The sequence below is a fragment of the Arachis duranensis genome, chromosome 10 (genome assembly GCF_000817695.3).
Source record: "Arachis duranensis cultivar V14167 chromosome 10, aradu.V14167.gnm2.J7QH, whole genome shotgun sequence".
NCBI lineage: Eukaryota > Viridiplantae > Streptophyta > Magnoliopsida > Fabales > Fabaceae > Arachis > Arachis duranensis.
Genome location: NC_029781.3, coordinates 98,785,164 through 98,796,643, shown reverse-complemented (window position 1 = coordinate 98,796,643; position 11,480 = coordinate 98,785,164). Strand labels below are relative to the sequence as shown.

The window sequence follows — 11,480 nt, the reverse complement described above, 5'->3', positions numbered from 1 at the left end:
GATAGACTTCAATTGAAAAACACAAACACGTCTAATTTCAAAAGCATCAACTAACAAAATGCAAATTAAAAAAATACAAACATGACAATATTAAACTACGAACCAGCACCACTCGGTCCAGCATGCTGAGTACACCTACTCCGACTATGACCCTGAGCACCACAGAGACGGCATATCCGAGGACCACGCATGTCGCGTGAGTCCATTTCATTCAAGTATCGAGTCAGTTTGGGCCTACCTTTAGACGTTCGCCTCAGCGCGGGATTAGCGACCAATGTGGGTTCCTCATAAGTAGGTCATGTCTCGGGATCACCTAATGGTGTGAACTCAAACCTATATACTTTATGAACCTCTGTCATCTTGTACACATCATGCACATACAACTGCCAATCGAGACGCTGGTTAGCACAGCAAGCAATAACATGGCGACATGGTATTCGTTCAACCTAAAAGTGCCCACAGTCACATGTCCGTCGCGCAAGATCAACAACTAACACCTTTCCAGTAGTCATTTTGCGCACCTCAAACACCTCATTTCGTCTATCAAAGCAGTGCACAACTATATTCTCAGTATGTTGCATACTTGCTTCTATCCGCTGTTGTGCAAATGCGGAGTACGTATATCCAACACGCTTGCGTTCGTGAGTCTCGGCACTCTTCCGCGTAAAAAGTTCATTTAACCTATAATATGTTGCTCGGACCAGTGCCAACACAGGTAGATTACGGACACCCTTCAACACTGAGTTAATGCACTCGACAAGGTTCGTTGTCATATGGCCCCATCGATGTCCCTCGTCGAATGCCAATACCCAATGTCTGAGTCCAATGGCATCGCACCACCTGGCATATGCCTCGCCTCGCTCTTCCAACCTCTTATAGTTGATATTGTACTCCTCCACCGTTCTTGAATACCCTATGTTGACAACAAGTTTTTGCAATTGAGAGACTTTGAATGCCCTTAAGAAGTTACTGCCGATGTGTCTTATACAAAACATCCACCATGCTCTTGGAGGTTGCCAGTCACCACCGGAACGATTTACTGCTACCCATATTGACTCATGTCGGTCTGAGATCATACCCACAACGTCTTTTCTAACAACATACATTTGCAGATTCCTGAGAAAGAAGTGCCACGCATCAGCTGTCTCCCCTTCTACCAAGGCAATGGCGATAGGCACAATGTTTTGGTTCCCATCTTGTGCAACAGCAACTAGAAGTGTACCTTTGTATTTTCCGTATAGGTGTGTGTCGTCAACCTGAACTAGGGGCTTACAATGCCTGAATGCCCTAATGCATGGATTGAAACTCCAAAATACCCGATGAAGTATTTTTACACCTTGCGCCTCCTTATTCCCGTTGTACAGTGGTCGTGTTTCTATTTGGAAAACTGAACCAGGCATCTTCTGCACCATGACCGAGAGCCACCATGGCAAGGTTTGGTAAGAATCTTTCTAACCACCGAAAACGTTGGCTATGGACTTCTACTTTGCCAACCAAGCCTTTCGGTAACTGATGGTATAGTTGAACCTTGACTGGACTTCCGCAATTATAGATTTCACCTTGATGGACAGGTCCATCTCGACCAATGGCCTTATAGCCTCAGCAACTGTATCTGAGTCCAACTTGGAATGATCTTGTGAAATCGTTCCGATCGTGCACGTGTGCCTACCGTTGTATCTTCGTATCTCCCAACAACCTTTTTTCCGTATCAAGCTAGCTCGGATAAGCCAGTCACATCCACGCCCGTACATCTTGCATTTTGCATAGAACGTCTGTGGCTCAGACTCATACACCTCATAGTCAACTCATTTAGCTATAGTGAAACTTCTAATTGCTGCGACGACCGACTTTCTAGAACTGTATTCCATTCCAATCCGGAAGTCCCCGTCCTCAGCATCGGCAACGCCTAAGTCAAAAAAATTAAAAAATAGTAAAAAAATTTAGTTAAAATTTAAAATACATATCTTTACTAACATTTTAAGAATATTTAGCTATTTTAATTTTCAGCGGTTCGGTTAGACTGGTTTATCAAGTTTGACCGGTTTTCATCGGTTCATTTCCGATTTGACCGATTCATGTCGGTTTGTTTCCTTATTCGGTTTAATTAACGGACCGGACCGGTTTAATGTTTGGTTCACTGGTTTTTCGGTCGAACTGGCCGGTCCGGTCCGGTTATGACAACACTGTTTATTGCTCAATCGAACGTATAAACTAACAAAAACTTATTATTTAGTCACCACATACCTATGTTTGTATATTCCGGAAACTCGGGAGCATGCATGGCCTCGAGATCCAACTCACGCATAAAAGGTGGAACGTCCATCGGTTGACTGCTCGACGGACGAACCACTACATTCTCTACTGCTGCCTCAACTCCCACATCACCATCCTTATCTTTGTCGCCGGCCTCATAAGTGGCTTCGAAGTCCTCTTCGCTGTCACTATTTATTCCTTCGTACACTGCATCTCTATCATCATGTATATCTATATCATTTTGAACCGCCACTGCCTCTACAGTTTCAAACTCAACATACATCTCAATTTGTGGGTGTCGCATCTGAGTCTGCCGGTGAATTTAAAACATGTTCTGCATACTCGCATCATTAGTGATCGGCATGGAATCAAACTGTATTAGACCACTAAAAACTACAATCGGATTTCGGTACAGAATTATGCTCACTCTCATTAACGTACTGTTCTCCATGCTTTTGCAGAGGCCATTCTGCAACTTCATTAATGTCATCGTGCATGGAACCACAAATGAAAACGGATTCTAGGACACAAACCTCACTCCCTCATGAGTATTATGTATTATCTCACCATCGCTATACCCCACCAAGTTTGCGGTGCCCTCCATTGCACTAACAATAGCCTCAAAGAACACTCAAAACACACTCAAATCTTCTTCAGCATGCAAATACTATCGAGCTCTGCCTTATATAGAGAGGTGCACTTAACACGCCCCCCACGTGCTGCCTGCCTCAGCCAATCACGCTTTGACACGTATCAGAATGCCCCCCGCGTGCTCATTCAGCACGCCCCCCACGTGCTGCATACGTGGACCAATGCATGTTCGCCACGTCAGCACGCCCTCCACGTGCTGACTCAGGACGCCCCTTGCGTGCTTCCCCGTCTGAGCCATCCAGGTTTCGCCACGTCAGCATGCCCCTGCGTGCTGTCTTGTTGGCACAACCTCATCCAGCCACGTCGTTTCCACGCCCCCCACGTGGTTTAGGCAACATTCCCCTTGCGTGTTGTACTATCATCTGACACGTCCACATACCTGCAATACACACAGTATACTCATTTTCAGCCAATACACCAAAATTTTTTTCATATCTAAATTAATGAGCCCTTATTTTTTTATTTTAAAATTAAATTTTTAGAAATTTAGTTGAGTTAGGTATACATTAAATTAGTTATCTATATTTTGGTTATCTTCTCTTTAAGATATGTGTTATCTAAAGTAGTAATTAATTTTCTATTAATTTGTTAACACATTAATAAGTAAGATAATTAGTTCAAATTTTTAAGAGTTTTTTATATTTAAATTTAGAAATGAATCTTCAACAAACCTTTAACGTGATAGATACCATGTGTTACCATGAGGTTTACATATAGAAAAAAAAAATTTTTCCTACCACTTAATTACATTCCAACACACACTTAACTCATAATTATAAAGAGCGTGTTTATATATGGGGAAATTCGTTGATGTCTATGATTTTTTTTTCCTAAATTACTTTAAAATAAAAGAGTAATTCTCCACATACAAGTGATTTTCCATACAAGTCATACAAGTCATTTATAAACATGCCGTTTCACATTTTTTTTGTGCCTCTTTTTCTTCTTCTTTTTTCTCCGTGCTTCTTCTTCTTCTTTCTCTTCCTTTTCCTCTTCCTCTTTCTCTTTTCTTCTTTCTCTGTGTCTCTTTTTCTTCTCTTCCTCCCTCTTTTTTTATTGAAATTTCTTCTCCTCTTTTCGTTTTCTCTTTCTCCTTCATCAAAATCAACAGAAAAAACAAAAAATATTATTCAAGGTACGTTTCTTGCCTTCTCTTTCTCCTTCTTCTTCTTGTTGCTACACGTTCTTTTTCCTCTTCCTGTTCTTCTTCTTCATTTACGTGCTTTTCTCTTTGTTTTCTTTCTTCGTTATTCTCGGTTTCCATTGTTTTTTGACATCAAACTCTAAAATCGTTTTTGAAGAAGAAGCAGCAGCAGCAGAAGATGAGGAGAAAAAAGAGAAAGAGTTTTGAATTATGCATAAGGTGTACTTCAACGAATTTTGGGTGTATTTTTGTAATTATTTGGGTGTATTTCTATAATTCTTTGGGTGTATTGATTTCAAGAAGAAATATACTGTCTCTCCCTATATTGGGTGTATTTCTTAATCCTTTGGGTATATTTCTGTAATCTTTTGGGTGTATTTCTGTAATCGTTTGGTTTATTTCTGTAACTATTTGGGTGTATTTCTGTAATCCTTTGGATGTATTTCTATAATCGTTTGGGTGCATTTTTGTAATCGTTCGGGTGTATTTCTGAAGTTCCATCATCTTCAAAATAATTTCAAAGCTTGATTTCAGAAACCATGAAAATCGAAAAAAAACAGAAGGAGATCGAAGGCAAAGAGAGAACGTTTTTCCATACAAATCATACAAGTCATTTATATTCACGTTTCTTCTTCTGTAACGCACGTGTTAGGCCCAACTTCTTCTTCTTTTTCTTCTTCTTCTGTAATGCACATGTTAGGTCCAACTTGTAAGACTTGTAAACAAAAATGACTTGTATGTGTAGCACTCCTCAAAATAAAAATAGAAAAAGGTGAGATGCATTTTATTAGTTTCAAATTTTGTCTAAAATAAAGTATGTTTATTTTTTTATAAAAATTCATGTACAGTTAATTTTATTTTATGTAAAATTAATAAATAAAAATTATTAAATAAAAATTTAATTAAATTATTTAATCATTTTTAACTATTAATTTCACATTAAATTAAATGTTAAATTTTTATTTTTTATTTTTTGAACTAAATTTGGAAACAGCGTCAGTGTCACTGTCTTGTCTCTTGTGGCTGTGGAAGCACCGAAGAACAGTCTCTACGTTCTCTTCTCACCTACCACGCTTCAACAACCCACAAAACAAACCCGCAAAGAAGAATAAGAATAGTAATTTTGTTAATGCTTCTTATTCTTCTTCTTTCTTTGCCAACTTCCCTCCCAAAATTCACTCTTTTTTTGTTCTTCAATGGAGGCCAAGCTTCTTTTGAAATCTTCAACCACCTTCGCTGCACCTTGTTCTCTCTGTGATTCCTCAAGACCCTTTTCTTCTTTTCCTCTCACAACTCCAAGGCCTTCCTTTCCCTTCAACCCCATTTCAGATTTCTCCCAAAAATGCACCCTTTCTATTCGACCAAATGCCGCTTTCACCGAGTGAGTGCATTCTGAATTTCACTTTTCAATTAAAATATACATATATGTTGAATTTCCGTTTGTTTTGTTTAATTTATTTTAGTTTGATGATTTGGTGCTTGTAGTTGCAATTTGTGTTGAATTAACTACTGAATTTCGTTCATGTCTTGTGTTCTTTCCCTTTAAGGTAGAATCAGTGGTGGATAGCATTCTCATAAGATACTATGTTTGCCAACTTAATACCTTCAGTCTTTTAAAATCAATTTCAACAATCATTTCCTAAGTTTTGCATAATTCTCTAGTAATTGGATTGAGTGCTTCCATCCTTAAGAATTACAAGTGCATAATAGGTCTTTATATGAGGGAGACTATTATTGCTGCTCTTACATCTATATGTAAGGCTCTTAACTTTTATCATTTTTCCAGATCAATGCCTACAAAGAAAAGGATTGATGAAAGTGAAAACCTGACCCTTGATCATATAAGACATTCATTAATTCGTCAAGAGGATAGTATAATCTTTGGCCTCCTGGAGCGAGCGCAATATTGTTACAATGAAGATACATATGACCCTGATGCCTTCTCCATGGATGGATTTCATGGCTCATTAGTGGAATACATGGTCAGGGAAACAGAGAAACTTCATGCCAAGGTATTAACCTAAGCCTGAAGTAATGAAATAAATTTTTTTGATAAAAAAAAAAGAAGTGAAAGTTCTAATTCCTGATTTTATTGCATTGAAGGTAGGCAGATACAAGAGCCCTGATGAACATCCTTTCTTTCCAGATGGCCTACCTGAACCATTGTTACCGCCTTTGCAATATCCTAAGGTAAAGAGCTTGCCTTAACAAATAATCAAGGTAGTTCCCTTAAAATTTCGTTTTGCCACTGAATTGACTAGATCTAGACCTTCTTAAGTGAAGGAGGCACTTTAGAGAATAAAATTCTAAATAATAACCATTTATGGGAAAATTGAGGGATTGCTGGATTAGATTCATGCTTATCCATGATTTATTATTATGTTACCCCGTATTTTGTGAGTTTTCAATCCATTTGTTTTCTCATCAATGATTGTCAAGTTGCATTTTATTTTCTAGAATACCGAATTCAGTTTACAGCATTTAGATCTAAATTCGTTGTATTCAGCAACATTATGGACAAATATAATAAGTCCATCCTTGCTATGCAGAAGCTGGCAGTATTTAGGAGTTTAGAGCAAGGTAGGTCAGGGAATTGGCATTAAACACCAGTAATGACAGTTTGACACTGCTCGTTTAGGCCTATGGATGGCATTGACAATTATCTTTGTAGATTTTTTCTTTTATTTTTTATTTTTTTTTTTTGGTTATCTTTGTAGATTATAAAAGCTGAATTAAAAACTTGGCTTAAGAGTTATAATACCTGAGAGGCCAATTTTGAAGTAATAATCCATGAAAGTGGTAAGTCTTGGACCGGAGACCTTTGTGATTAATTTGAAATGATAGTTTTCTCTTTCTTAATATAGTAAATGAGCAATGCTTCATAGCCAGCAAATATTATCAATTTTAGCTAGCACTTGGCCAGTAATTTTGCATACAAGAAACATATAGTTTGCACCTATATTTACCAAAGTTTGCACACATAAATCAATACAGTTTGTACCCATATTTTTTAAAGTTTGCACACATGAATTAGTAAAATTTATTTGTTAAAGATAATTCAGTATTTGTGCTGGTCAAATGATGATAAAAAATACTATAAATTATTGGCCCCCAAGAATTTCTCATAGTAAATTGGAAGTTGGTGTTTTATGAAAAGGAAATATTGGATACCAAGTTAGGGAATTTAGCTGTCTTAAGTCCATTATCCAAAATGATGGAAAAATAGGTGATGTGACCCATGGGAAATGGATGATATGAATCAGTGTTTTGGATGTTGTTTGTGATAGAGAAGTGTCACTCAAGCTTTTTAGAAAATTGTGTAGAACAATAAGACTTGCAATGTTGTTGAAACTAAATGTTAGTTAATATTTCAAAAAAAAATCTCGTTATTGCATATCGGTATGAGAATGTTGTGCTGGGCGAGGGACCACATCAAACAAATATGTTTAGAAATTCATGCATTAGAGAGAAAGTTGGTTATATGAGGAGACTCAGAGCATCAGTATTCAGTAAGAATAGTAGATCAAATTGAGAATAACTCATTTTTTAAAGGTAGAGAGAGAAAGACTTGTTTATACTAGGTATGGTTTATACTAGGACATAATAAAATCACTTCATTTACTTCATTGGCTACATAGTGAGAAAATGATTTGTCATTGTTGTGTGACTAATTGGCTTCCAAATAGGGGGATGCCTTTTCTATGGTAGTATTTATTATCTTATCATTTCAACCAAAAACACTGAACAGTAACGATGAGCAGTAAGTTTGAGAGTGAAAGGATCTAGCTTAATTTCAAACAAGTTAATCCTCTCATTTAAAATTTCTTTCGCTTGAGAACATGCTCATATTCATTTACCAGTTTAATTTGATGATAAGATATTTCTTGGAGTTCTTCCATTTTGGTAAATCTTTTGATTGCTTCCGTGCTAAGTTTGTGCTGTAATTTATTAATGGGTATTGTGCTTATTGCTTCATGTTCACTTAACTTGCTTGTATACATGACTAGGTATTGCATCCTATTGCTGATTCTATCAATATAAACGATCAAGTTTGGAGTGTATACTTCAGAGTTCTTATCCCGCAACTAGTAAAGGAAGGTGATGATGGTAATTGTGGATCCACTGCTGTTTGCGACACAATGTGCTTGCAGGTACACATTGTAGCTTTGAATTGATCTGTTTCTCTTTCACCTTTCTCTTTCTTTTTTGTATTTAACTTTTTACATGGTCAATGTGGAGAACAATTGGTTTGATACCGCTGAAACATTTGTATAGTCAGTAGGATTGGTTTTAGTAGGATCTCGCCTTTTAAATGAAATTGTAAAGATACCTAGAATATCTCTCTCCACAAGATGGCTCCTCAAACCATAGAATTTTTAGATTAGGCATGCATGCATGCCTACCTAAGTACTTCTGCTAGGTTTCATATCAGACTTTCTAAATTTTCATATATACAATCGTGAGATTGTTTAGCGAAAATCATTCCCCCCACAATAGTTAGGTGACATACAATCTGTTGCAAACTGGTACTTCTGTCATTCCTTATTTTAGAGAGTTCAGAAATTTCTCTCCCTCTAAATGGGATTGTTCACAATTCTGATTCTTATTGCTCAGAACTGTCTTTTTCTTGTGTCTCTAGGCGCTTTCAAAGAGAATTCATTATGGCAAATTTGTAGCCGAGGCTAAATTTCAAGCTGCCCCAGATGAATATAAAGCTGCCATTATTGCACAGGTAATACTTGTCAAAGGGCTGGACTTTGATACGATTCGTGTTATCTTTCTTCTTTCTTATCAGTGGTATACATGTTTTCAACTGCCAACACTGTGACCTCTAGGTCTGCCAACATTTCAAATAGTGCAGAGTTCCTTTAGTTTTCTTGCGTATTGTGAACCAATTTTTATACTAACTGGATTTTTCACAGAATGAAATTTGATGTTGTTGTGGTGACTTTGCAGGACAAGGACAAGTTGATGGAATTGCTAACGTATCCCGAAGTCGAAGAGGCAATTAAAAGGAGAGTGGAGATGAAGGCCAAGACTTATGGTCAGGAAGTTGTTGTAAATATGAAGGAACATAAAACTGAGCCAGTTTACAAGATTAATCCAAGATTAATTGCTGATCTATATAGTGATTGGATCATGCCATTGACAAAGGAAGTTCAAGTTGCATATTTATTGAGGAAGCTAGATTGAAACATATATAACACCCATCTTTTTATGGATCTTATTATCCAATTAATGGTATGCTTAATTTGGATTGGTTTCTTTTCAATATGACAATATAGTTCTAGCATTTTTAAATTAAAGTGTGAGGGGTGTTGTCTTATTCATGGACAACGATTTTCATTATTGTGATATGAGCAAAAGGAGTGAGTAGTGAAGTTCTTAGTATCTCATTCTTCAACAATTTCATGCATGAAAGAAGGCTTTTAGGACCATGTAATTATGACTATGGTCATTTAGGGTTTTGAATTTTAATCAGGCAGCATTTCTGCTTTCATTTTATAAGTAGGCCTAAATGGAAGACCTATGTCCTTTACATCAAAAGAAATATTGGCACGCTTTTAGAGCATATATAAATGGGTAAGGGATTATTTTAGTTCTAATGTTTGGGTCAAATTTTAAGTTGGTTTTTAACGTTTTAAATGTCGTATTTCTGTTTTAACAGAATAAGTGATGTGGGCATTAATAAGGTTACTAGTTAAGTCATATATTCTTTTATATGTTAGAAAAACATAACCAAAATTTTTTTGTAATACTTTTTTCTCCTCAAATTTTTTTTTTTGTTCAAAACTCTAAATCGTAACAATCAATTATAAAAACTTCTATATTAGTGAACGTTAGTGGATCGATTTTACTTACATAATCAAATGCTATATGTAAATTGTGTGTTAAATTTAATGGTGAGACAATATTGAATCCATTTAAAATTGTTTTGGAATTGAAATAGAACGTATCTAAACGTTGGAGACCAAAATAATACTTTACTCTATATATAAATAAGAATAGTGCCTTAGTGGTGTGGGCCAGATTTAATTATATCCGGATCTATTCTAAACATTTTATCTAATCTATTTTAAAGATTTTAATTTAAAATAAACCGAGTTAAACTAGGTGGACTCAATATATAATTAGTATATATAATTGTGTAAGTTGTATATAACAAATTAACAAGAGCATATAAGAATGCATTAAATTAAATGTATTATAAGAGCACGCACGTAGAGTGCATTCTTTCTTCTTTCGAGATAGATGCAAGCAATTTTAGCATGGAGCATAGTATCTTATAGCAAAGTGACTACTGACTAGGACTAGCACTGTCATGAACTTTTCATGCTTGCTTTTTGGTACATCTCAATTAATACATTGATTCTACAGTTAAGGATGCAAGAGAAATACTTGTAGTTGTGTGTATGTTGTTGGATTATTTTAATGCATATCTTAAAAAAAAAAGACATTTTTTGAAATATGTATATAATGCGTTTGCATGTTAAATCATTTATATAGGTCATTTTTTAGAAAAATACATCGATTTAAAAAAAATTATGAACTTCAAAGAATTTTGAAGATGTTTAGATTAATTAACTTTGAAAGATATTAAATGCTTAGACTCAGATTAGATTGGCTTTTGGATAGAAAATATAAAAAATATTTTTATATTTTATAATCCTTCACCAATCATGACCTAAAAACATAATTCTTCTACTCTAAAGGTTCACCATTCAATCAAAATGGTCAACAAAGAGATGGATTGTTCAGTTAGGCATAAATTTTTTTTCTAGATAAATTGGACGAGTTCTAATTTTAAGTATTATATCATAAATTTATTTATATTATACACTCACACACTCGACCCTTAAAGATTTTTATCTATTATTTGATCTTCCTTAAATTTTAAATTCAGGTACAACATATTAAAAAATACATAATTTATAGCTCCATAGGCAGTTAGACACCTTAAACCCCAAGTGAAAGTTATTAATTTATAGGACCTAGAAAGATTAGCTCTAGCTCAATTGCACCATGCACACTAATAATTAATATTCATTACCATAAACAAGAAAAGAAAACATGCCATGAAAGGAAGACACAAAAGACATTGCCATAACATTGACACACCATATTTATATTTGTATAAATTTGCACTCTTCTTATAGGTCTTTCAATAACATTATGATAGAGTAAGGGAGCTTGAGACACATAGGGAAAGTTTCAATTTCTTTTTTTCAAAGTAGTAGTTGGATTATATTTGATTTTTTATACGGAGAAGAGAAGGTAGTAATACAACAATGTGGAGAAGAGAGATATTTTACATATATATGGTATTAGCACAAAACGGACCCTCCGTTTTCAGTTTGAAAAAAAATAAAAAAAGTTAAAATTACAATACAGACGGTCTGATTTGTAATTTTAAAAATAAAAAAAAATTTAA

At 35.3% G+C, this 11,480-nt stretch overlaps 2 protein-coding genes across 2 annotated transcripts; one reads left to right on the top strand and one right to left on the bottom strand.

Annotated features, from left to right (window-relative positions):
* Window positions 1-446: 446 nt before the first annotated feature.
* LOC107471125 (uncharacterized) lies at window positions 447-1,412 on the bottom strand. The gene has a single exon (XM_016090566.1). The coding sequence runs from the start codon at window positions 1,410-1,412 to the stop codon at window positions 447-449; it is 966 nt and encodes a 321-aa protein (XP_015946052.1).
* Window positions 1,413-5,081: 3,669 nt separating this feature from the next.
* On the top strand, window positions 5,082-9,439 carry LOC107471217 (chorismate mutase 1, chloroplastic). Its single transcript, XM_016090670.3, has 6 exons — window positions 5,082-5,429; window positions 5,835-6,060; window positions 6,152-6,238; window positions 8,056-8,199; window positions 8,688-8,780; window positions 9,005-9,439. Exons 1-6 carry the CDS (start codon window positions 5,245-5,247, stop codon window positions 9,239-9,241), a joined length of 972 nt encoding a protein of 323 aa, XP_015946156.1. The 5' UTR covers window positions 5,082-5,244; the 3' UTR covers window positions 9,242-9,439.
* The last annotated feature ends 2,041 nt before the right edge of the window (window positions 9,440-11,480 follow it).